Consider the following 26,769-nt stretch of genomic DNA (forward strand, 5'->3'; position numbering starts at 1 on the left):
CAGTGGTTTTTGGAGATACCAATAGAAGGGGAGAGTTGGACAAAATCGGGGTACCAGTCCAAAGACTCACTGTATCTTGTGCTATGTTAGAGTAGCGAACGTTTGCTGCAGCTTGCAATATTTTCAAATGACTTAGGGTTGATAAAGGAATGTCAGTTTTTATAAATATTCTCAATTTTTTTATTTTTTTTTATTTTTATGAAATTATTGTAAAATACCCGGTTTTGTCCAACCCGTATGATAAAACCGGGGAGTAACTTAATTACCACGTAAAAAGACTAATAGGCAGAATATAAAATATGTGAATAAAAATTAGCCCATTTGTTGCAAGACACACATTTTATCCAGCCCTCCTTCCTTAGAATTTAAAAATAGTTCATTGCAATATAGACACGAACTATCAGAGTCTGCAATAGGTAATACCGGAACCAATTTGGTTTTTGGTGCAGCCTTTTTAACCATGTTTATTCCTTTTTTGTTCGGTTCACTTAGTGAACTAGTTAGAGATCATGTTATTAAAGCAGGCTTTCCTCTTATCATTGAATGGCTTTCTGGTTTCCTTGAGATCGGAAAAACCTCTTTTGAAGAGACTAAAAAAACACATATTGGTTTTGGTAATATTGCTTGTAAACTATCAGATTTAGTGCTGGCTTGTTCAGCAGATCAAGAGATGTTAGTATGATTTGCAGTGTGGGAGTTTAAAAAGCTACAGCTTGATTGGGGAAAATTGAAGAGAATCGATAGTCGGATCGACGACACCCAAAGGTCTGTTACCTCCTTGTCATGATCTTCTTCTTGTATATTTAGTTTTGCTCTATAGTTTATAAGGAAGCAAACAGGCACTCAGGAAAACCGTCAGGATCAAGCAGATACATCAAGTGGTAGTATATGGTGAAAAGCACTTGAGAATAACATGATTTTCTCTAGCCAAATTTATCAACTGCAAAATTTTTGTATGCGTCGCGTGTCCATTTAGAAGTAAAATTATTATTATAAATTAAATTATTATTATTTTTTGGTGTCGAGTAACTGAACTCGATGAACTTTTTCAACATAACGATTTATTAGCAACATCATGTATTTAATAAAATAAAACTTTTGACTATCCTATAAATTACAAAAAATTATATGTACGACGCAAGACTTAAAGCAAAAGTAGAAAATGCAAATTTGCATCCGTTTGACTAACTTTCTATTTATTATATTGCCCGAGACAATTTTTATCTATTTATTTATTATATCTATTATATAGCATCTATTTACAGGTATCGTTCAACTTTTACTTAATCCTGCCACACACAAAAATATAAAAATTTTCTGGGTTAAAGTCATTGATAACATGGTGCATATATTTCGGCATTTCGCCAAGTATTTTATGCTGCCCCTGCTGCAATTCCTTGACGAGAAAATCGCTGGGGACGATTTGAACTATTTTGTCACCGACGTTGTAAGCTTTCTCAATTTCGTCTTATTTATAATTTTATATGTGTATTTTTCAGATAGTTATTTTAGCCTCTTGGACTTCTTTGGTCACTCCCACTGAAAAAGAAATAGAATTAGCCTCTAATTTACTTAATCATATGACAAAAACCTTAACAAATGAGCGTAGGGAAATGTTTAAGTATAACTTGGATTTGATTAAATTATTTGTGGAAAACTGGAGATCTGTAGAGGTTCCTTATGCAAGTCTCGGAGAACGGTTTAAGATTGATAGTGAAGTGGAAGTTGGGATACATTTGGCATCGATATTTTTGGTAAGTTTATTTTAACTTCCAAGGGCATGTAGAAATGAATCACTTTTTTGGGGTTTATGATCAAATATTCTTTTTTGATTCTAAGGTAAATGGCCATCTCCCATGTAAAGAGTCAGACATAAATACCTTTTGGAGTAAGTTGACCAAAGTTCTCTCGTCTTCTGACAAACCGAGCATTTATAAACCATGCGCAGAAACTACTGGGCTAATGCTGAAATATCTTAAAGAAAACGATTTAGAATTGTCAAACTTTAGTGCCAATCTAATAAAAATGATTATGCATTTTTGGAACACCAACATTAACAAGTATGCTGGCTGTCTTGAAGGTAATATTGGTTAATTATTAACTATATGCAACGTGTTTGCATGCATACCTGTTTCTTAGGGATCACCATTCATTATCCAGAAATAGTCGATAACCATCACATATTGAAATTATTAAATCGCTTGAGTCAAAGTGAGCAAAGCTTACAAACGATATTTTTAAAAGTAATATTTAAAAGAGCGGACATTTTGGGAGACATTGACTCGTTTAAAACGGAAGATTGGAGTAAATACTTGGAGAGCCAAAACGCCGAGGTGCAACTAATTACTTTGGAAATTATATTAAAGGTACCAAAAAATTTAATTAAATTAAAAACAAATCTTTAAATTTTTTGTCAGACTTTTAGCTATTTTAAAGATGTAAAAACCTTACTGCCAATTCTTAAAAGTATTTGTAAAAACTTGTTGAACCCAAACGTATTTTGCCGCAGCAAAATGTACGATATTTTAATGGCGATTCTGAAAAACGAAGACATTACAGACGAAGATGTAGTAATGCTTTGCAAAGAAGTAATAATTTGTGTTTAGGGTATTTTCTAGTTTTATTTTATAATTATTTCAGATTCTCATTCAAGGGCTTACGGATTCAGACCTGGATATTAGAGCGAAAATAAGGGAATTTTGGTCTAAATACCCAGAGATACCCTCAAATATATCTGGTAGATTTTCTTATTTACTTTCTAACTTTTATTTGGCGAAAGTTGAAGAACACTTCTTAGGTACTAATTTAAAACATTCATATGCTTTTTTATAATTAAACAAATTAATGTTATGTAGGATATGTTTCGTACTTTCTTCTAAACTCTTTGGAACCGGAGGAATGTAAAAAGTCACTTTTCGAACACCCGCTGGAAGATTGCGATTTTGAAGAATATCAGTTGCAAACTAATTGGAGGTAGAACATCTGGATAGACATTCTGCTAAAGACATAGATACAACCATTTTTCAGATTACAACATCCATCAGTAGTGCCGCTGTTTGCGGAAACCCTAAGGACCTTTACTGCTGGCCTGGACGATGGTGAAGTATCTTCATCAAATTTGGGGCAATTGAGGGCAACACAGGATAACTTTTCGTTCGCCCCGACACAGCAGAGTCTTCGAGACAGGCATATTTCTCAAATTACAGGGCTGGAGAGTAGTCTTACAAAGGTAAGTGAGTGTTCAAATCCAGAGAGCCTAATAGCTGTGATATTTTTTTTATTTATTTACGCCAAACCACCTTACAGGTAATAAACTCAATTATAAGGTAGATAAATACTAAAAATTATACAGAAAATAACTACATTACAGTTTAGATCATTATATAAAAAAAATTGTGGGTTACAAAATAAATTAAAATACAAAATTAAACCATGTACTGAAATAGATAGCGAGATAAATTCTAAATATAACTAAATAATAAAAGCCATATTGCTACCAATTTAAAATTGTACAGGAAATTTTTCATTGTTTCTCTATAGTATAAAGACCAATAGTATCAAAAATTGTTCTTAAACTTTACTGCAGTATCTGCGAAAATATCGGCATACTTAGAATTATATACAGGGTGTTCATTTGAAAACTTCCCACCACGGATTTATCGAAAACTACTGTTAAAAAAAAAAAAAAACGCCGAAATACGTCAAAAGGCTTGTCAAGGGGACAACTTTCTAACCTAAAATTACTTCACCCCCTTTCACCCTTTGCCCCCCAGGGTCATCCCCTTAAAAATTTTAAATGGCAAGGGGTATCGAGTAATAGCTTGTTTAAAAGGTCTTTCAAGGTCTTTTATTTTGACGTTTGATTTTTTCAAATAGGTCGATTCGTTTTCGAAAAAATTAGAAAAATCTTTGTTTATCTTAATTTGTTCAGATAGAAAACAAAAACATGAAAATATCAGTTTTTATTTCAATAAGTGTTCAAAATGTTGTCCGTTTTTGGCCAAACAATGATATAGGCGATGTTCAAATTCCTGACGGACATTTTCAAAAACATGTTGTGGGATATCATGGCAGCTGTCGATGATGCGTTGACGAAGTTCATTCAAACTTTCAGGTTGGGGAGTAAACACAATAGATTTCAAATGACCCCATAGAAAAAAGTCTAACGGCGTTATATCAGGAGATCTAGCGGGCCATTCTATAGGCCCCCTTCGCCCTATCCATTTATCTGGAAACTCGTCATCTGAAATATATTTCCAGCAAGACGGCGCTCCTCCTCACTATGTTCTTCCCGTTCGGCAATGGCTAGACGACGAGTTTCCAGATAAATGGATAGGGCGAAGGGGGCCTATAGAATGGCATGTATGTAGGTTACACATTGAAGGTTAGGTTACACACGGTATTTTTAATGTTGAGAATCTCCTAAAGGGCGTTTCCTTTCATACGTACCAGAACCTGTTTCAGGGTTATCTAATTTAGATTTTTTGGACTCCATCTAAGAGTAACTAATACTCTAAAATTAAAAAAAAATCATGTAATCCTATTAAACACGCACTCATTATTTTATCAAAATAAAACACACTGTTACTGTTATTAAAACATCACTAAAAATGTGGAAGGCGCACAGTAACGGGAATCGATTTGGATGGGGATGGAGCATTATGCCGGTTACCGGTGATGCCACCTAGTGGTTCTAGGTTAAGAACTTGTATTCGCAGGGATGAGAACTTGGAGAATTTTAAGGCGGGATTTGGCTTTATACCCTTACAAGATAGTGTTGACTCAAGAACTGAAACCACTTAACCATTATAAGCGTCGTTTGTTTTGCAATTGGGCTCAAGAGAAACTTGAAAATGATTCTGACTATCCTTTCAAAAATAAGCGGTCACAGTTAACGGTGATGGATATCGTACTATGATATGGTCTTTTTTGAGGCCCAGTGAGTTTTTTTCAATAGAATGGTGCCACTTGTCACACTTCTGGTGAAACTCATTCACCTTCAAATCTCAGAATTTTTCTCTTTCAATTCTTATGACTATCAAATTGATTGCACCCTCTATCTTAATTTGCAATGCATATTTAATTAATATTGACTTCCTGTTTACTTTCTTAAGTAAAAATAGCAATATCTAATTAGATTTACTATAAGCCATAAACGTAAACATTCGAAATACTTATTTTATTTCAAAAATAAATGTATTATGAAAAAGTATATAAAAAAGTCACCTTCACCTATGTCTATAATGTGACATACGAAATATAAATACAATATTGCCGTTACAGGCATAATCAGATTTCATAAATTTCAATGACTGATCTTTTTTAAGTTCTATTTGCGAATCAGTAGTTCGGTCTATACTCGGTTATTGGTCTATGGTTTGCACAATGCATATTTTAAATAGAAAATTAAATTATGCCTAAAGTAAGTCTAAAAAAGTATAATACAAAAAAACCAAAGCGTTGCTGGTGCCGCCGTCTATGACATAATTTATGAAAAGGTATTTTTTATATTTGCCATATCAATAAAAAAACTATTCCAGATTTTGTTAAATGCAAAGAAAAGATGCTAAATTTATGTCCAAATTAAAAAAAATACATTAATTTATTACCCTTTATCTTGGTTGTCTTTGACTTTCGGATTAGGAAAATTCAACTTAACCTTATTTTTTAAAAGCAAAAAGTTAAGTTATTTATGGGATACCCTGTAGATAGGACAACAAGAATTATAAGAATATTAAGAATTCAAATGCCTAAATATAATATTTTAATTATACGAGTCAATACATAAAACTTATTTTAAGGTAAAAAAAACTAATAAACAAAAAAAAAGACAATTTTTTTGCACAAAAACTTAAGCAACACGGTATATGAATTTTCTTAGTTAGACGCAAATTTAGAAGAGGCGCTCCTAGACTAAAACGAGATTTTTGCAAATCATATTTAAATACTTCTTTATGTTTTTGACTTTATTTTTATTGAATTAAAATTGATTTCATTTTTCTAAAACGTTTCTTTACTATCAATTTAAATACTTAAATTTAATTTTTAGTCCTCTCTCAATGACTCCGCCTTTCTGAATCCGAATGCTTTGCAGCTTTCTCAGAGGTACAAGTTACCCAAAAGAAGATTTTTACGCGATAAAGTAAAAATCGCCGCTGGTTTTGCGCATTTGGCAGTGGAAGAAAAAATTAAGAAATTTACTAAAAGGTATGTGGAAAATACTTTTATAGAGCCTTGAAGATGCATTCAAATAATTCGAAACATTGACAAATAATCATTTATCCACGGTGCTTTAGGTATGAAGAAGTAAAAGAACGAGAAAAAAAAGTTACAATCTACCGAAGTTACCGAAAAGGCGACTTTCCCGACATCCAAATTGCCTTAGACTCCTTAATCAAGCCCCTTCAAATGTTGGTGATGCACGACAGTGAACTATCGAAAATTCTTTCATCTACCGTGTATAAAGCCCTTAAAGAAAAACTGAAGGATACCAATGAAGACTTTACCATAAAAGTCGCAGAGGGCATTAGAAAAATATTTACTTCGTCGACCAGCCATAACGTCAACGTTTTTTCCACTTTATTAGACATTTTGCTTAAGAGCAAGAAGGAAATACGGCTGGATCCTGCACTCATTTCAAGAGTTTGCCAGCAGAGTGGCTTGATATCTGTTGGTTAGTCAATTTTACCAATAATATTTATTTTTCTTCACTTTCATTTCAATCTTAGGCACACTGTTAATAGAAGAGTACATAATGAACCTTGAGGATGTGCCAACGTCATCAAAACGTGGTACTGGAGCCGAAAACTTGGAAATGCGACACTGGCTAAAGTTAGCAGAGTTATACAAGGAGTTGAATGAGTGGAATTTGGTAAGAAGTTCATATACAAGATGTCTCAGAGAGTTTTGCACATTTATTTTATTATAACTTTTAAGCATGTTTATATCAAGTTACTTACTTTTTCGCAATGGGTAAATCAATCCTTGGAAATTTATTGTCAGAATTCGGTTTGATGCCCAACAACGTGCGTTTTGTATCTGTAGTTTTTATGAATTAAATCATTCCTACACCGCAGTTCGGCGTCGGTTTCGTGCTCGTTATGCTCTTCACAACGTCAATGAAGCACCAATCTCATCAAATCTGGGATAAATAAATTTGAAAAAACGGGTTCGATTGAAAATATTCCTATGAAATGTGCGTACTAATCAAAATATTAACCGTGTTCGTGATGAAATATTCACACAGATCAGTGCGAAAACATGCTGCGGTTCTCCAGTTACATAAATCTAGTGTTTTTCGCATCTTGAAGAAAGACCTGAATTTGCATAACTTTTAAAATTCAGATCGTGCACGAATTAAAAGAAAAAGAATATCCTATACGATTTATGTTTGCCAATCAAATATTAGAAGGATTTGATAACTTTGACAGAATTTTCTGCTGGGATGAGGCAAACTTTCATATGTATGGATACGTCAATAAGCAAAAAAGCCGTTAATGGTCGTAAGAAAATCCCTGAGAAAAGCATGTCCATTATATAGCTCTTAAGTTACTGTTTGAGCAGCAATTTCTTTTAGAGAAATTTGAAGATAACAATGGACAAACAATAACGGTCAATTCTGTCAGATATGACGCAATGATACATGATTTTTTGTGTCCGTGGCTTCCATACCTTTGGTGGCTTTAATGAGCAGGGGGGGTTTCAGCAAGATAGGGCAACTTGCCATACATCAAATAACGCAATTGAATCTGTCAGAGCACTGGTTTCAAATAAACTGATATTAAAAAGAGGCCATATTAACTGGCCCCCAAGATGTCCTGACTTTGCTTCAAACGATTTTTTTTGTAGAGCTATCTAAAGAGTCGAGTTCATAATGTTCATTAAATGTACTGTCATATATGTTTAAAATAAAGTTTGTTTATTAATTTAATGATTGCTTAGCAATATTTGAAAGAAAAGTGCAAAACTCCCTGAGACACCTTGTATTACGTTTTATTATTTATAAAAAAAAAAACATTATTAATTCACAGGTTCGTACAATCTTCTTAGAAAAATCCAATTGTAAAGAAGATGTTCACAAAGGTATTACAATGGAATCCCAAAAAAGATGGCGAGAAGCTCAGGAAACCTACGAGAAACTGTTAAATATAGACTTCTCTATTGAGCGGCAAGACTTTTACTATGAGAGTTATTTTAAATGTTTGGCCCATTTAGGTTAATAAAACAATAATTAAATATTATCTGAATTGTAAATTTAACTTTATAGGTGAATGGGAAAAGGTGCCGAGAGCGGTAGATGCGTTGGTGCCAGAAGGAGGCGAGAACACATGGGATTCTTTATGGGATAACGATTGGTATCAACAGAAAATATTGCCATGGTATCTTGAGGCCCATGTCAAAAATATTTTGTTTTCTCCAGATGTGGATTGTAAAACGTTTTTGGAGAATATTAACAAGTCTTTAAGTAAGTTGAATAGCTTGCCATTTTTAGGTTTAGTCTATTTTTGTCTCATTTTTCCCGATTTTTAAAAATGTCATTCTCACATCTCCACAAAAAAAAACAAAGTCAGTCAACGTTTCCATTACTTATTTGGTCATCCTCATGCTAAACCAAACGAATATCAAGACAGTATACTCTAAGAAAAAAAAGTAGTCTTAAACTATCTTTTAATTAATTCGTGATTATTTTTTAAAATGTTACTTTCTGGTTCCTTTGATGTATTTGAACCAAACAGTTAAGACTGAGGATTCATTTACTATTTAATGTTTCGGTGTTTCAATTTCATCTGATTCGGGTATAGCAACTTTTAGATGTATTCATAATAAACGTTGTTTTAAATTGGTCGTTCCACTAAAATATTTTAATATTTTAACATTTTGTTTTGCATTGGCTTGTTTTGCATCAAATTTGCTGAAATATTTCCAAACTACTGATTTTTTTTAAAATTCCGGATCTCATCGTAAACATCATTCACCATTTAAAATAATACTGACTTCTATCACTAAGTCTAGCTCTTACCTGATAGAAATTGACCACGATTATTGGCGTTGATTTAGTGTTGAAGTTTTATGTTATCAAAGCTTCACCAAGTTGTCTTTCAAATGTCGCCATAAAAACGTTGGGTGAAATATCTTTTTATTGCTTATATCTCTTTATTAATAAAATATCAAGGGATGTTTTGCTTGTTTATTTACTTTCGCTGTCATAAAATTTACTTTATTTTCTAGTAACAGTCTACATTGACTTGTAGACGAGTAGCTAAAAAAATGTTCTTAGACTGAGATTGATAATAAAATAAAATATTTCTTTATAGCCAACTTAAATTTAAGAATTTTAATTTTTTTTTAAAAACCAGGAGATATCAGTTATCATTAATCTCAATGCTCCGACCAGTTATTTGGTCATTTTCAGGAAACATGAGACTTGAGTTTTATGAATGAATTCGTCAATGTTTTTTTTTCTTTATCAATAATTTCAATGGTTTCTTCCTTCTTTAAATTTTTATTGTTTATACTATCAAACTATTCGAAGAAATGTCCTAAAAAAAGTAACAAATATATATTTAATTTCAATGTTTCTACTATTTATCGACCATCTTCAGGTTATCTAAGAGGTTAAAATTTTAATAAAAAATCCTCATTTACTCATTTCAGCCACTCCCGAGCAAGCCGAATATATGAAAAATAAATTCTCAGAACAATTATGTATTTTGTGGTTAACCCAGAAAGACGCAGCACAGGCAAACCAATATTTAAAATTCAGCATGGATAACTTTTTACTGGACTGGCAACTTTTAAATCCCATGTTTGGCAGCTTAAGGTTATTAACACAAATTCTTGATTTATAAGTTCAGTAATTATAATTTTTTTTTAGATATAGCAAAATTTTAGACCTACGCACTTTAGTAGAAATAAAGCGCTTTCTAGACACAGATATAACGCTGACTAATAATGACTCTGCTGAACAAGGCCTAAAAATTCTAATGGATTATTGGAAAACGACCAAAAATGAATATTTGCCCTCAATAATTTTAAGCGAATCCCAATTACTTTATAGAAAATTATTTTCCAAGCTGCTTGCCGACAAAATGACCGCTTTGGGACAGTTCGAAATGGTCAAAGAACTCAAGAAGACCAACATATTATTGGATATCGCTTTTATGAACCTCGCAGTGAACGAAGAGAATTATTACATGACCAGAAAGTATTATAAGTAAGACATTAATAAATCGTTATAATTAGAGTCCGGATTTAGAAGCATAAACCGCTGATCAAATTTATAGAAAAAGCACCAAAAAAGTTAAATAATCGTATTTATTTAAATTCATGGCCCAAATTTCTCATTTTTCTTAAAACATCTTTGATTTTGCTGAATATGGCCAATTTTCTCAGGAATATGGTTCATCTTCAAAATATTGCATGGGGAACGCATTCTTGGTAAAATTATTGATTGGGCTAAACTTGTAGAGAAAAACCTTTAACTTCTACTTTATTAAAGTTCTACGATTTTTTTGTTTCCCACTAGCCAGTGGCGTGCAGTGGCATTAAGAGTAGGGTAGGCACTAGGCAATAAGGTAGCATAATTTTTTTAAATGTACTTACCATTAGAAAATCGTCGAGAAGAATCGTTTTCTTGATGAAGTGGAACATTGTCTTTATTTACAGAAATTTATTTAAAAATTTCTGACTAACTGAGAAACAGAAACAATCATTTTTTATAAATTAGTTCAATACGACGATTTTTCACCAAAAATGCATTGATGACATCATAAAAGTCGATTTACGTTTTAAATCTAGCAAGAGTTCTTTCTTCAAGGAAATTATTGATAAACTGCTAAGCCGTTCTTGTCCTTGAGTATTACATAAATACGTGTGGATGCGTTTTAATCCAGAGAATGAACGTTCTGCAGATGCCGAGCTAGCGGGTATTGTTACGATTAATTTTGCTGATTTGATTAATTGAGGGAACACTTTGCACATTTTTTTTCCTGGCAAAACCGTATGACTTCATAAGCATTCATGCCTTTGAATTCTGATAATGAATACAAACAATTAAGCTCATTTTTCAATCTCTCAAAATCAAACTTTTGTCCGTATTTCAATTTTAATCCATTGAATATTTCATCTGGAAATTTATTTCTAAAAGTTTCGAAACAATCAGAATCCAAAAGACAGAAAAACTCTAATAGTCTAATTTCCCTGTAGCGATCATCAATTTCGCTTTTGATGTTGTCAACTATTTCTCTGAAAATTCGCCTGTAATGCGTTTTAACATCATCCATATTTCGTTTTCTTCGAGGTTCGCCATAAGCATTCGCACATTTACTATAAATTTTTTTCGAATTCTATGAAGAAATTCTCCAAAAATGCTTTGAAACTCTAATTTTTTTTAATACAATAGCCAATATCAGATAGTTTCGACTGTATTATATTATACAGTACATCTGTCTGAACAAATATTTGATTGAAAATTTCCAAAAAATAATTGAATTCAAAATCTTCTTAAATACATTATAGCTGCCGAAAGATTCTCCCCATCCCAGTTTGATTGATTTTCAAGCATATCATTAAATAGGTTTTTCAAATTAAAAAGTTCACTGAAAATTACGTTTACAGTTCTGGAGTTATAGGCCCATCGAGTCTGTACTACACGTGGTAATTTTTTAGAACAAAATCTAATTTAATTAATTTCGTTCGCTTGTCGCGTATAAGCGCTATAATAGGTGCTGCCTTCGCATCTCCATATATTTTTCATATCAAGGCAATGTCCACCTTACGAAGCCCGCATATGGGCCACCTACATGGGGAATAGCAAGTGCGCTTAAAAGCAAGATTGCCCTATTTTGGATTCCTGGAAATGTTTGCGTTTGCTTTATAATGCAGATGAAAATGATATTTGATATTTTTGATAAAAGGAAAAAGTGAATATTATATTGTAATTTATTTCTCTAATTTTACAAATATTGCTAGGGTAGGCAATGCCTTTTTGCCTACATTGTTTGCACGCCACTGCCACTAGCGTCTTTATTTACTAATAGTTTTATTCTAAGCGGTTTTTTTTCTGGTACTTGTACTCTGGGTATAATTAGAAATATAGTGTTACAAATATATACGTTTTTTAAGATAAAAGTTTAAATATTTCTTTTTCCTAAACCGCCTGCTAAGATATAGGCGGCCATTTAAAGATGGGTAAAATAATTTTTTGCTCATAAATCTTGAACTAACCGTCGAAAAATCATGGAATTGGTCAAAGGGCAAAAGAAGTGCATAGGGTATAATCCTCATAAGCAGAAATTTTAAAATTGTCAGTGGTGTAGAGTGTAACGAGGCACACGTGCTTATTATTTTGTTATAAGTTTTTTGTTATTTAAAAATTTGGCACGGAAAGACCTAATTAGTAGAAAGCAATAATTTTTTCTTCTCAGAAATAGCCCTAAAGATGGCCTAAATAAATGCCGAAAAATCGGTATTTCTTCCGAAATAAAATCAGTTTTATTAGACGTCCTAAACCTGCGACACTTTCTCTCCATTATTTTCAATAATCATTAGGCTAAGAAATCCGGACTCTACTTATAATATCAAATACTTATCAGTAGTATTTTAGAGAATATGCTAACATGAAACATCCAAGCTTAACTATGATTTGCGGCCATATAACTTATCTGTACGCCAACCTATGCAGCGATTACGAACTAAAATTGAAAAAATTGCTGGACAGTCTAAAAAAGTTTAAAGAGGTTGCGGAGAGCTCCAGAGACGAGAAAGCCACTACGTCTCTTTTGAAAATTTTCGATATAAGCCAAAAAATCACCGAGTTATTTGTTAGTAAACCGGAATTCTATGAGAAATTGGAAACTGATTTAACTCAGATTTTTGGTGGTGAAGAGTCGCCCCCAGATGTTGCCGCGCGAGCTTTAAAAGATGATGCTTTAAAAGGTCTAGATAATGGAGAGACTTAGTAAGTAGTTTTTATTTTTAATTATCTAACCATATAAGCTTTTATTGCAACACAAATAAAATTATTTCAGAAACTCATTGTAGATGAGTTTTCTGTTGCACCGGTTTTTTAGACTTTAAACATATTTGACACAATCAATCATATATTCAAGACGAATGCAAAAAATGCCTTCGAATAATTCTTAGAGTAATAAAGTAAGAATTTTATTCTAAAATCTTTACCTGGTGCTGTTTAATTGCAGTCTGAAAATTACCAGACCAAATGATATTTTGAATCTCCTAAAATGTTCCAGAAGTTAAACAGTGTATCTTGCTTAAGTTGGCAACCTATGAGAATTTTTTTTATTAGTTTTATGAAAAAAGTTATTTTTTATAAAAAGTTCTGCATGGTCCAAATTTCAATAATAAAATCAATTTTATTAGCCGTATATGAGGTTTGTCAAAAACTGTGAATTTTGCTCAGGAGTAAAGTACCTTTTAAGACAATACTAAAACTTTTTATAAAAAGAAGTTGGTTAGAACTAAAAATGACGTTCAAATATGCAGTTACATTCTGGTACTTAAAACATATTATTTACAAATTTTCCTCACAATATCTAGGGTTACCCAACAACCTTTCCGTTCAGAAACTAATGAGCAAATTGTCGAAAAACAACATAATTAATAATAAAAAGTAATCTCTTAATTTTCATTGAACACTTGTAACTCTTAATTATTTAATGTCTTTCTTGTAACACCTTCAAGATGCATTTAAATAATAATACCATAATAATTAATTTTTATAGTAATTTTAACGAACATTATGAGCTCCTTCAATTTGCTAATGTCTCAATATATCCGCATTCTCTTTCAATACAGATAATTGTTTTATCGCAAGTTTTTTAATACAATTCTAATCATAACCGGAGTATTATTCTTTCCAAATGATCAACATCTGTAATTGGTCTTTGCAGATATACCTTTTGCTTTAAATAACCTCATAAGAAAAAATCGAGTGGCGTGAAATCTGGAGAGCGAGGTGGAGAGCCAAAAAATTTCTGAAACTCGATGTGTAACTCTTCCATTAAAACAATTGTCAAGGTATTGCCTTACATTTAACCTACTGTCCAGTTGAAACATACAACAACATATTTGTTGACGTTGTAGCAGGGAAACGTTTTTAAGAAAATCTTCTTATTCATTCTCTATAAAGTGTAAATAGCGTTTCTCATTTAAAAATTCATAAAAAAAAAAGATGAAATTATCTTATTTCGATAAATTCCGCACCACACATTTGTTTTGAATGCATACTGGTCGCGAGTTTTTATGTTAAAATTTGGATTAGTATCTGTCCACCATCGTCTTCCTATATATCTTCTAATATTCCTTCGCATCAGAATCACAGCAGAATTCAAAGCGTTTATCACGATCTCCTGGCCTTAACGTATGAATAAATTGGGGCTTCGATGAGTAAAACCTGTTTTTTTTTTAAATTTTTGAAATCTTTGTTAGGATATAACATGAAAACTACCTTCATTCTCAAGATTTTTTAGGATGTTAGATTCTTGAGAGCATTATTTCAAATTCCATGTCATCATTGACAATACGTTGTTGACGTTTCTGGTTAAATTTAAACCTTGCAGTTCCATTGTAAGGATTTTTCTCTGGATATGGTTATTAAACATTTCTCAGCTCTCGATATGTTTTATAATTATTAACACAATTTCAATTTTATCTCTAGAGCTTAATGTTACTTGTATTTCCACTAAATTTTAAAAATACTTTCTGTCAAATACTAAATACAACTGCTGTTTTCTACCTCACTGGCAAACATTTCTTGCTATAAACAAATCATTTGTTTGTCAGTGCATTCTAGATTTCACGTAATTATACTTTCATTTGCATTGTTATTGTAAATAGAAAAAAAAATAAGTAGCAGGATATAATTGGATATTTCAATGTAGTTTGTAGTTCTAAACTACTTCTTTTTATAAGAATTTTCGTTATTGTCAAAAATAAAGTTTCTTCACTCTTGAGCAAAATTCATATTTTTTGACAAACCTCGTATACGACTTAAAAAATTTGATAATTGATTATTGGATTTTGGTTTTGGACTATGCAGAATTTTTTATAAAGAATCACTTTTATTCCTAAAACTAATAATATAAAAGTGTTGCCGACTTAAGTCGACACACTGTATAAATTGAATTAATATGTCTCTGTTTAGTCATTTCCTTTGCATTTTTTACTGGTTCCCTCTTCTAAAAAAAGACTTGTTTTTTAGTGGTGTAGAGATTCTAAAAGAAAAAATTAACGCCTTAGTAAAACTGGCATATTTTGTACAGAACTCTGAAGATCAAGAAGCAGATTTTGCCCTTTTCGTCTTAAAAGCCATGAAACTAGGCTCTAGAGAAGCAAGACAATTGTTCCCTTGCATATTAATGAAAGATTCATTGGAAAATGAATTGAGAGAATTATTCTTAAGGGAGAGCCAAGATGTTCCTATTTGGATGTTTTTGGGATGGATACCTCAGTTATTAGGTAGGCTTAGCTTGGGTTGAACGTTTTTCTTTGGCTAATATTAAGCCTTTTTTCAAGCCAATGTGGATACACCAAAAATTGCAGCAATATCAGAAATAATTTTAAAAATAGCAAAGACATATCCGCAAGCGATAATTTACTCTTACAGGCTGAGCAAAGAGAATTTTTCCAACACAGATAATTTAGATCAAGAAGAAACTAAAAATTTAATTGATGAGCTTGATCGATTGCTTTTGAGTGATTCTCGGGTAGATAAGTTTTTGGAGGGTAAGCGATTTTATATATATGTTTTTTTAGATTTGCTCTCAAATTAACTTTATTCCAGCTTTGTCAAAAGTTAGCGTCCCACTGTCGTCTATTTATTACCATTTAAATAAAATGTTCTCTGCCACTAGTATAGGAGCAATGATGGAGGCAAAAGACGCCATTATGAACTTTTATTTTAAAGAGATTTCTGACACCAGAGGTTCGAACAATATGCAAGGTAATAAAATATGAGTTTTTATGCTTTAAATGATGTTAACCTAAAGTAACTATAAATAATAAGATAAAACTACTTTAAGAATATCAGAATTTTTTCTGAAGAAACTACTGTTTTTATATAAGAAATTTCCTTTTTTACTATATGAAATAGTAGAAAAAATTTCGAGATGGTACAGCTAATGTAGTTCAGTTGTTTAGGGGCTTAATGTGTATATATTAAGATGAAAGCTTTATAGATATAAATAATATATATTATTCTAATAATATTTTAACTATTATGTTATATTAAATGCTTGGAATACAATAAATAAAAAATTACTGGATCTCGATTATTGGCTTCAAATATTTAAAAGAAAATTAGGATTCAAATGGAAAATATCTTCAAATAACAATTATTTTAAACGCCTGAAATACATACAAAATTAAAATTATTATTTATAGAAAATAAAAAGGCTTTGAGTTCATATAATGGCATCTTTATATAGAAAGTTCAATAAAAAAATAAGTTTCCCAATAAATCGGATTACGAAAAATAAAACTTGAAATGGAATGTATTAAACAATTGTTTTAAATATAGAAAAAATTAACCATTACTTCAATTATCTATATAAAATAAATGGTTTCAAATATCAGAATTGAATCCCTGGAAAGCAATTAAAATTAACTCCAAAAGTCTGATTTTTTTTTTGAAAGGACAAAAAAGATGTAATATTTAAGGCGAAATAAGAAATTAAAAATAATAATAACATACATATATACAGGGTGTCCGGCAGCTAGATGCAATCCTTTAAGGAGGTGATAGCTGACTTAATTTCAAACATTTTAAGCTAAATATGTGTAGCTCGAAATTTGTTTATAAATTTTTTATGGCAATTTTTGCATTTTTCTCAAGAAATACCAAAATTTCACACTTAAACGGTAATAGAGCGCAAGTTACAATTAGTATCGGAATTTCAAAGTTTATTTTGTTTTCTCTAATGTGTATTAATAAAAATACGATCAATTCCAAGCTTCTGTGTAAACTTATAGAAAAAATAGAGACATTGAAACGCCCTTTATTTTTAGATATCACTCATGCCGAAGCCTGGCCAATTCTCAGAATTATGGCCTCTTTTGTGCGACAGGTCATGTAAACAAAAATTATTAGACTGAGACCTCTCATAAGCCTACTAAGCATTAGAGTCCCGATTGTGGGGTTATTTTAGGTTTTAATATTAAATAAAACACAATTTTGTTTAAACTATTTATTGTTCATGTTCAAAATGCAATCCATTATTTCTAATACAGGCACGAGCCTTTTTTGTTACTTCGGTGGTGGTTACTCTTATGGTCATATCTTCTTTCATCCTGTCAAATGCTTCATTTATTTTGCGAATCAACTCTTCTCTTGTTCTTATTTCGGTGGTGTATACAAGCTCCTTTGCCCGGCCCCATATGAAAAAATCCAACGCAGTTAGGTCATGCGATCGAGGAGGCCAAGGAAAGGTTCTGCCTCTACCGATTCAACCGTGCGGAAAACAGTCGTCTAAGTAATTGACCTGACAGCCAAGGACCAATGCGCTGGACAACCATCTTGCTGAAAGATTATTGGTCTTTCTCGTTCCAATAATCCAGCTTCGTCTAGAAGAACGGGGATATCATTTTGTAGAAAATCTAAATGGTTGGCACCATTTAAATTCTCTGGTAGAAAATGTGACCCAATAATAGTCCTGTCTATTACTCCGGCTCACACATTGACCGAAAATCTGTTCTGAAATGATTTTTGTTTTTTCCAGTGCGGATTTGCATCTTTGGTAGCCCATTCGTGGAGGTTGTGGAAGTTGGTAATACCCTCCCTGGAAAAATTGGACTCGTCTGTCCACAAGATACTTCTTAAGAATAACGGGTCCTCGATGTCCATGTTCAATAAAAAGCGGCAGAACTGAATTCGTCTTGCAAGGTCTTCTTCTTGTAAGCCTTGCACCCCCGTACCATGAAAGAGATACTGTCCATCTTTCTTCATGGTTGTCCACACCTTCCATCTAGAAAGGCCAAGGTCTTCAGCAACTTTTCTGACGCTTGCAGTAGGGTCTGCGGTAAAAGCTTCCAGTATTTGCTTCTCAATCTCTACATTAGTATGACCAGGGTTGACTCCACGTGCCGGATTATTCCCAATGCCAACTTCAGTAAGACGGCGAAAGGTGTTTTGAAACACCCTGAAGTTTGGTAACCTCCGATCTGGATAACGTTCCTAGTACAAGCGTCGTGCCAAAGCTCCATTAGCGTTAGCGCGTCCATATGTGAAGACAATGTCAGCGTACTCTTGGTTGGTAAATTCCATTTTTAATACTGTTTAATAAAACGGGCAGAAACTCGATTTAAAAAACAGTGGATGCAGTCAGTACGAAGTTGATAATCTTACAAAATTAGAGGCGAGAGTGAAACTAAATAACAAAAGGCTAAAATTACACGTTTTTATTTATTAAGCGAGTACCTAACTTGTAACCCCCACCCCAAAGTACCTACTAGGTACCCCTTACACTACAGTATCTACTATTAGGTACCTCTGATTAATTTTGTTTTTATTACTTTTTATTTACCTGAATATTTACCTGAACTGTCCCATAATAGAAAACCAATCCAGTAAGTTTTGTTTACATGACCTGCCGCACAAAAGAGGTCATAATTCTGAGAATTGGCCAGGCATCGGCATGAGTGATATCTTAAAATAAAGGGCAGAAGCTAGGCATATTTTTAGAGAGGTTTGAACGACGAAAGCATTTTCATAACAATTATTTAAAAATAAAACAAAGCATTTTTATTTTAACTCCATATTTATTTTTTACGTTTCAATATCTCTATCTTTTCTAATAAGCTTACACAGAAGCTTGAAATTGATCGTATTTTTATTAATACACATTAGACAAAACAAAATAAACTTTGAAACTCCGATACTAATTGTAACTTGCCCTCTATTACCGTTTAAGCGTGAAATTTTGGAAATTCTTGAGAAAAATGCAAAAATTGCCATAAACAAGTTACAAACAAATTTCGTGGTACACATATTTAGCTTAAAATGTTTGAAATTAAGTCAGCTATCACCCCCTTAAAGGATTGCATCTAGCTTCCGGACACCCTATATTTTACATGCAGAATTAACTATTATGGTGAATAAAAGGCAATGTATCAGATTTTTACACAAAGCGTAAATTCTGTTCTAGACCTACATGGCGAAACTTAAACCAAAATAAAAAAACTTATTTAAATTTATTAAATTATCCTAACAAAACATTATAATATTAATAAGAATATTAAGGCAAAGCAGTTATAAGCGTATTCCTTGTATAACTCGGAAAACATTTATAGATAGCAAGAGATCTGGTATATGTTTATTCACACATGTTCCGATATTGTAACAAAAGTGATAAATTAAATTCTTTAGTAAAAGAAAGTGTAATCTAACTCTCTTCTTTGAGACAAATTCAGCACACACTTCTTGTCCCTATTATAAAGACAATGGCCAAAAACAACGGTATACCAGAAATTAAAATGTGGAAGAATTATAGAATCACTGAATTTTTTTTTTCTTTCCATATTCAATACATGTCTCTCGGAATAAAGAGACTTGTTAATTTTTAAAAACAAATTTTGAATAAGTCAGTTGGTCAAGCTACTATCAAGTACAAAATGAATATATTAGAAAAGTACACGGTAATGTTCTTAATACTCGTGAGAGCATGATTGTGGACGGTATTCTTCGAGCCTCTGATATAAAAAAAATATCTGTAATGGTGTGGGTTGACTATGGCTATTAAACTATTAAACTATTAAGCTAAAATACTTTGCATTATAATACTTAGCACTAAACATTCTGCGGGATTACTTGGATAATGGAGCGCAGAGTTCGTCTTAACGTTCTCGTGTTGGGACCACTTTTGTTTTCGATTTATACTTTCGATTTTAATAAATTTCTTATCACCAGTTGGTTGTATCAGTATGTTGATGACTTACAACTGATTTCCAGTGAGTCAGATTAATAAATCTGTAAGGGATATTAATGCAATCGTAGATGTACTTAGTCTAATAGGCTAGTTTTCAATGTAACAATATCGAAGTTAGTAATTTTTAGAAGCATGAATGAAATAATTTAGATTTGCCAGGTTTGAAGCTTTTTATGTGGAAAAAGGCTTAATGAAGGATTTTATATTTTCATGAAGATATTTTCTTGACTAGTATTAAATTAAAATTGACAGAATCCTATTGGCCTTAGTCCTTCGTCTTTTTGGCCCTTGCTCAGAAGCACAGTTCAACTTTTCAAAAACTACAGCGTACATACTTAAAGTTTTGTTGCAATAAACGTAAATTTGATCATGTTACTCTATTACAAATATTTTTTTGATAGGTTAATACCGAAAAATAGCATATACGGTGATTAAATGTGGCATTTTCAAGGCTTTATGTTACAATACATAGAACTGCGACGTTTCATGTTTCGTAGCAGGGAAACTTCATACTTTGGCTAGTATTCAACCTTTTAAAAATATAATCATATAAGCATATAGAAGAATTATAAACTTTTAACTTAATATTAACCTAAAACGATTCCTTTGAGTACTTAAATAGATATATACTATATATATATATATATATATATATATATATATATATTTGAGATATATATATATATATATATTGAGATATATATATATATATATATATATATATATATATATATAGAAAAATTCTTTTCTTATAGAACTCTTCGTTTTTTATATAATAATTGAGCATATGAGATAGTATTTCCCAAATTGAATATTTAATTAAATAGATAACTAATTACAAATTCTCCACAAGAATTCCAATCCAAGATGATCCAGAGAGAAAAGCGTGAAACATATGCAAATCTACCAAATTTTACTATTTTAAAGCAAATATTAAATACCTAAAATATAATTAAAACCGTATATCAGTATAATACCATATGTATCCATATGTACACATGTTTAATAACATATGTACACATGTTTTACTTGTCTAAATATTTTTAGGAAATATGTACAAAAAACTGAAAGATCTTAAGTCGCATATTGAAAAGATCACAATACGAACACCTATAGAAAAGGCGAAAGATATTATAAAAGAACTGGAACAAAAGCGTAAAATACTACTTTCTAGTTCTTCAGAGTCCAAGTTGTTAAAAGACTACTGTCCCTGGTTAGCAAACTTTTCAGCCGGGAAATTTAATTTAGAATTAGAAATTCCCGGACAATATACTGGCGAGAAAATTCCACTTGTCCAACACCATATAAAAATATCAGGATTTACAGATCAGGTTGGTTCGACATTTTGTTAATGCAATATTGTAAGAGCGGTAGCGGTGTTGTAATAGGATCTAAAATAAAACAACTTTCCTTTTTTTTTGTATTTGATTCCTGAATATGGCCTGTATAGGTCGAAACGTCGGCACTTTTTTTACAGAAAAAGAGTTTTGTTTGAGGTCTTACAACCGCTACCCAACTCTTTAATTTATATTTAAGTTTATTTAGGTATCGGTGATGTCGTCGTTGCGTAAGCCGATAAAAATTACCATGATCGGTATGGATAGTAAGGAATATCCTTTTTTGGTGAAATTCGGCGAGGATATTAGGCAAGATCAAAGGATTCAACAACTGTTTGCATTGATGAATAGTATTTTTGCTAGCGATAATAAAACACATCAGGTTTTGACATATCAGGTAAAAAATTAATTATTTTGTGGACTTCAATAATTATAATTTTTACTTAGTCATAGAGCATAAAAAGGAAATGATTAATTTATTAATTTTTAATATTAATTAATCAATTAAAAATCGTGAATATTTATTTTCCTTCGCCCCGGAAGGCTGTTTTGAATCAACAAATTAAATTTCAGATTAATACTAAAAAATAGCAGTTTTACCATATATAAATTAAAATCGAAATACTTGGAAGAATATTTCATTTTACTTTTAATGTTACACTTTTTAGGTTGTGCCTCTAACAACTTCTCTTGGTATTATTCAATGGGTAGATCATACAATATCATTAAAAAATTTTATGTCAAAAACATATCCTATAAATGGAGCTATTGAACGGATACGCAAAAAATATAAACAATTTTTGGTGAAAGGCGACAGTGACATGGAAATTTACGGATTGACGGCGAAGACAAAAAATAAGGAAATAACTGAGCCATTTTTCTATAGTTTGGTACGAGAAATACCTTTGGACGTTCTCAGGTATGATTTTTTCTTGTATTTTGGTAACAGCTGGTAAAAGTACTAGTTCCAAGGTGATAAAAAAAATATTTATAAACTTTTAGAAAGTCAATATGGTCCGTAAGTTTAACCACGGAATCTTTCATAGCGTTCAAAGAAAACTTTATCAAAAGTTACGCTGCTCTTTGCGCCTGCCAGTGGCTTTTAGGAATCGGAGACAGACACTTGGAAAATTCGAAAGTTTGCATCAGAAATGGAAAAATTCTGGGTATTGATTTTGGACACGCTTTTGGCACAGCCACCCAGTGCTTATCAGTGCCTGAATTGGTGCCTATAAGGTACAAATAACAGACTAAAAATGTGTTATTTTATTACATTTTATCATGTTTTTGTAGGTTAACACCACATATCGTAGGACTGATGGAGCCTCTTAAGGAAAAAGGTTCATTTAGGGACGTTTTGCTCGATTGCCTGCAATCTTTAAGAGATAATAAGGCACCGTTGGTGGCCACAATGAACGTCTTTATAACGGAACCTTCAGTTGATTGGCTTGAAACTGCCAACAGGTCATAATTTAATTTATTCTTATTGGGAATAAAATTACGGTCATAGTCATAATTTGATCGAAGTTGTACCTTTTTTAGGATACCTTGAACATTTTATAATTTATTTTAAGGGTTTTGAAAACTGGTGATAAACATCATTGGTATCCTTCACAAAAGATCGAGCAAGTGAAAAGAAAATTGGAAGGGGCATCACCGACAGCAATTCTTGTAGAAGACGTCGAATGGTCGGTGTATTTTCAGTCGAAACAAGAATTATTTAAGAATTACGTTGAGCTAGTAGAGGGAAATGAGAACCTTAGATCCAAGTAAGTGATTTAGTTAAATTTATGCTAAACATGTTGTGGTGTCAGATTGATAAAAATTAGGATGTAACAATTAGGGAAACAGTTGTAAAATGAAAGTAAACTCGGAACAAATAAAAATTGTTAATTAGATGAGCCTTAATATTAATAATAATTGAAAAAATATTGGTTTTATGTTGTGTTTAGCTAATTTGTATGGGTTTCAGATTAAAGTCCAAAGAAACACTATCTGCCGAAGAACAAGTAGATGTTTTAATAGAACATGCCACCGATCCCAACCTCTTAGGAAGAATGTACATCGGCTGGGATGGTTTTGTGTAAAATAGATGCAATAATTGCAATTTTTAGTTTTCAAAATTTAAGATGTATAAATGTGATACTTATTCTACATTACTGTTTTTATCTGAATTCTAGAAAATATTGAATTATAAATTATACAGGTACGCTTAAAAGAATTTTATTTTATAATAAAGAGACCTTATGAAAAATTCATTTATATATTATTTTTAATATTATCTATAATTTCTCAAGAAACTAGAGACACATTTTCGGTCATCCCTAGAATGTTAGGAAAATTAGAGGAATTAAAATTTCTCTACGTGTAACTAAAATTAGAGATAGGCATACATAGATGCTTACGTCTTTGATAGGTTCTGTTATTTAAAACATTTATCTTAAGTGTGATTTGATCAGTGCAAAAAGTCTGCAAAACAAGATGAGTCTGTGATAAATTAAAGGAAAGCTTATTAGTATTACGCCAAGTCTTGATCTTTTTAATGTGCACAGATGTTTTTTTTTGCCATTGTTATATGCAATCTTGAGCAATATCCAATATCTCCCCAAAAAAAAATATATAAATTCATTGATGTAACTCAGGAAAAGTATTGGGCTTAATAGACTCTCGATTTCCATCCATAGATCAGTCGTTGATTTGATCTGTCTTTTATAGACAATTAATACTAAGTTATCTTAGAAAGATAGGACTACATCCATTTATGGTCCACTTCAAGCAATACTCAAGAGGATCCAACATTTTTTTTTTTTTTTGATATAGCGATTAAAATTTAGTTACGCAGACTGGCACGTATGTTGAACTTCATCAAAGTTGTGTTTTGCCAATAATGTAGTACTCTACCAAGAAACATACCCAAGCTACCGCTTTGTCCCATCAGTATTGGTACCAACAGGGTACAACGATCGAATCTTTTGGAAGATCGAAGATCATACATTTTGACTCATTGATTAGGGAATTAAGTAGGTCCCTCATAAAGTGGAAGACAGCATCTATTTGGGATTTTGTGATTTTAAAAGCGAACTGATGAAAACGATGCTTAGATTAGCTTATGATTGAATTTGTATCTATTATAAGCCTATTTTTTTGCTTTTTTAAGTAGACGATGAGACGTTAAGATGTACTACACCAGATGCCGAACGTTTTAGGCAGTTTTATTAGCAAATAACTGACGTTTGGTTTTCTGTTTTTTCTCTTGTAGTTTTTAAGATGAAGTTTTGAAAAGATTGTAATGGTACATATTCGATTACGTTACATATATTCGGTATGTAGTACATGTATGCGGTACATTTCTTTATATATGAAAATTTGTAAAATCTGAAAATGGAAATGTTTTAATAAATAAAGCAATATTTTATGCGGAAACCGATTTTCTCCCAAATTTTATGTACGGGGATTCGCTTTTTTAGGATCATCAACTTTTTTTAAGACTATTTTTCAATTTTTTCCAGTTAAAAACAAAAAAGATTTAAATTATCATAAAAAATTAAAAGAATAGGATTTCATATAAAATATGGAAACGTTGGACAATAAAATTTGAATATGATCTTTATAGAAAATCTAATCCCAAAATCGCCATGCATAATTAAATTTTTTAGTATGTAGAAATCGATACGTAGCAAGTGGAGTGAAACTTATAAGTTTACTTATAAGCGAGGTTCTCATTCCAGCTACAATAAAATGCAAAATGTCTTTGAACAGGTGCATTTATTTCGGCTATTGTAATCGCCATTAACAGATAAAGATATTGTAAACTTTATATTTTAGTAATAATAGCCGACGTAATAACGAGTAATAATAACGAGAACTTTATGAAACACATCACAGAAATTTTAATTTTAAAATTTACATGAACATTGATTTTTTGTAAGTGTCAATAACAACAAAAAATAAAATATATTCATTTAAGTCAAGTACATGCAGATTCAGTACAGGTCAGAGTTAAATATATATAATTTTAAGTGTTGACAAATAAATTAAAAAATTAAAAACCAATGGCTTTTATTTGCATATAGCATAGCCTAGAAATGTTCTTCCTTCAATCGATTTTTCTCTCAACAGTCAGAGATAACCAATTTTAGACAATTCTGTGTACCTAACCTGGATAAATGTGATTGATACTTACTCTTTTCAATATAATCTTTTTTTTAAATTGTAGGATAAATAAATAGTTAAATTACCAAACGATTTTATTTAACAAACAAAATTCTAAAAACCAACTAAAAACTATTTTTATATTAAACTTTTCTATAATTTCCCAACAAACTAGAGATATCATTTCGATGATCTCTGGAATTTTGAGAAGAAGAATTATCAAACGTGATAAAATCAGGTTTAAATTGGAAATTCATCGTTCCATTGTTATCCTGACTTCTTCGGACAAACGTCCACGACTGACTGTTTTCGGTATATTCCGAAGTTGCCGTTTTCACCTAAAAATGTATATTACTTCCTATGCCGGCGGCATTACATCTAATCTGTCATTTACCTGTTTAAAGTCAAACATCTTTTCTTGACTGTTGACAGGACTCGTTTGGCCGTACTCCAACTTGAAATTGAACATTTTGTAATCGTTATTTTTCGATTTGATGAACTCGTCGAAAGTGTCCGCGTTTTGATCGCTGAATATGTTCATGTTCATCTTGGGATGGGGCTGGAAAAGCCACGAATTCGATTTCGCTTTTGTGTTTCTCGGTTTTTGAGTTTCACTGGGAATAACCTAAAAATTTAAGTATAAAAGTATTAACGATATATATTTTTACTGTTGCGGTTTTTTTACTTTTCGTTTATTTTTATTATTAGGTTTTATATTTAATGACACCAATGTGTGACACATCTAAGATTGTAGAAGTAAAAACGAGTCATTTCGCAGTCTGGTGGCACCTATGACTTATTAAAAGATTGCATATTTATCAAGCAAATGTATTAGAGCAAAAAAATAAAGGTTATTATATATCGGGCATACTTGTATTCAGGTAATAAACGATTAAGGTTATCTTCTAAACTGACAAGAGCTTAACCAACTTAAATTTTTGGAAATTATTGCAGCATTTGAAGATTTTAAACTATTGATTAATGAAAACAATTAACCTTTAAATTTCATTCTCATATTTATCAATAATATCGCTAGTCTGAATATTAAAGGAAGAACCTGCCTATTCACGGATGATACTAGTTTTACCTGGAGCAATCCGGATATTGCCGAACTTCATAAAATCATATCAAGTGACTTAAATTCTATCAAAGCATGGTGCGACTCTAATCTTCTTTGCCTTAACATCTCCAAAACTTAATTTTTGTCCTATAAAAATAATTTGTAATCTTTTGTACTGGATAACGCAACCATTGACGAAGCCGACTCAGTGAAATTTTTGGGGCTTACTGTTGACAAGTCGTTAAAATGGGACATGCACATTAACCCTTTAACGAGAAAA

General features: G+C 31.6%; 2 protein-coding genes and 1 long non-coding RNA gene across 5 annotated transcripts in view; 1 reads left to right on the forward strand and 2 right to left on the reverse strand.

Annotated features, from left to right (window-relative positions):
- The window catches only part of LOC126737449 (DNA-dependent protein kinase catalytic subunit-like), a 44,277-nt gene extending 20,742 nt beyond the window's left edge, over positions 1-23,535 (forward strand). The window contains exons 25-50 of one of the 2 annotated variants that reach the window (XM_050442357.1): positions 1,266-1,447; positions 1,500-1,754; positions 1,840-2,080; positions 2,140-2,366; positions 2,418-2,588; positions 2,641-2,797; positions 2,856-2,973; positions 3,028-3,229; positions 6,050-6,207; positions 6,297-6,673; positions 6,729-6,871; positions 8,031-8,214; positions 8,267-8,464; positions 9,655-9,820; positions 9,875-10,213; positions 12,605-12,958; positions 15,221-15,477; positions 15,535-15,744; positions 15,803-15,961; positions 20,988-21,271; positions 21,486-21,674; positions 21,946-22,196; positions 22,280-22,513; positions 22,571-22,741; positions 22,852-23,046; positions 23,250-23,535. In XM_050442357.1, the coding sequence (XP_050298314.1) occupies positions 1,266-1,447; positions 1,500-1,754; positions 1,840-2,080; positions 2,140-2,366; positions 2,418-2,588; positions 2,641-2,797; positions 2,856-2,973; positions 3,028-3,229; positions 6,050-6,207; positions 6,297-6,673; positions 6,729-6,871; positions 8,031-8,214; positions 8,267-8,464; positions 9,655-9,820; positions 9,875-10,213; positions 12,605-12,958; positions 15,221-15,477; positions 15,535-15,744; positions 15,803-15,961; positions 20,988-21,271; positions 21,486-21,674; positions 21,946-22,196; positions 22,280-22,513; positions 22,571-22,741; positions 22,852-23,046; positions 23,250-23,364 (5,537 nt within the window). In that variant the 3' untranslated portion in view covers positions 23,365-23,535. Of the gene's footprint in view, positions 1-1,265; positions 1,448-1,499; positions 1,755-1,839; positions 2,081-2,139; positions 2,367-2,417; positions 2,589-2,640; positions 2,798-2,855; positions 2,974-3,027; positions 3,230-6,049; positions 6,208-6,296; positions 6,674-6,728; positions 6,872-8,030; positions 8,215-8,266; positions 8,465-9,654; positions 9,821-9,874; positions 10,214-12,604; positions 12,959-15,220; positions 15,478-15,534; positions 15,745-15,802; positions 15,962-20,987; positions 21,272-21,485; positions 21,675-21,945; positions 22,197-22,279; positions 22,514-22,570; positions 22,742-22,819; positions 23,047-23,249 lie in introns of those variants that run through there. The other variant, XM_050442358.1, reaches the window with a different exon arrangement.
- LOC126737450 (uncharacterized) lies at positions 1,176-7,188 on the reverse strand. The gene is made up of 2 exons (XR_007661024.1): positions 6,960-7,188; positions 1,176-1,539 (listed from the first exon to the last, which is right to left on the reverse strand). It is a non-coding gene; the product is annotated as an uncharacterized LOC126737450 (long non-coding RNA).
- Positions 23,536-25,506: 1,971 nt separating the features above from the next.
- The window catches only part of LOC126737078 (uncharacterized), a 65,046-nt gene continuing 63,783 nt past the window's right edge, over positions 25,507-26,769 (reverse strand). For both annotated transcript variants that reach the window (XM_050441775.1, XM_050441774.1), the window contains 2 exons: positions 25,824-26,054; positions 25,507-25,767 (listed from right to left, as the gene is read on the reverse strand). In XM_050441775.1, the coding sequence (XP_050297732.1) occupies positions 25,573-25,767; positions 25,824-26,054 (426 nt within the window). In that variant the 3' untranslated portion in view covers positions 25,507-25,572. The remainder of the gene's footprint in view (positions 25,768-25,823; positions 26,055-26,769) is intronic.

Source organism: Anthonomus grandis, chromosome 6 (assembly GCF_022605725.1).
Source record: "Anthonomus grandis grandis chromosome 6, icAntGran1.3, whole genome shotgun sequence".
Classification (NCBI taxonomy): Eukaryota; Metazoa; Arthropoda; class Insecta; order Coleoptera; family Curculionidae; genus Anthonomus; species Anthonomus grandis.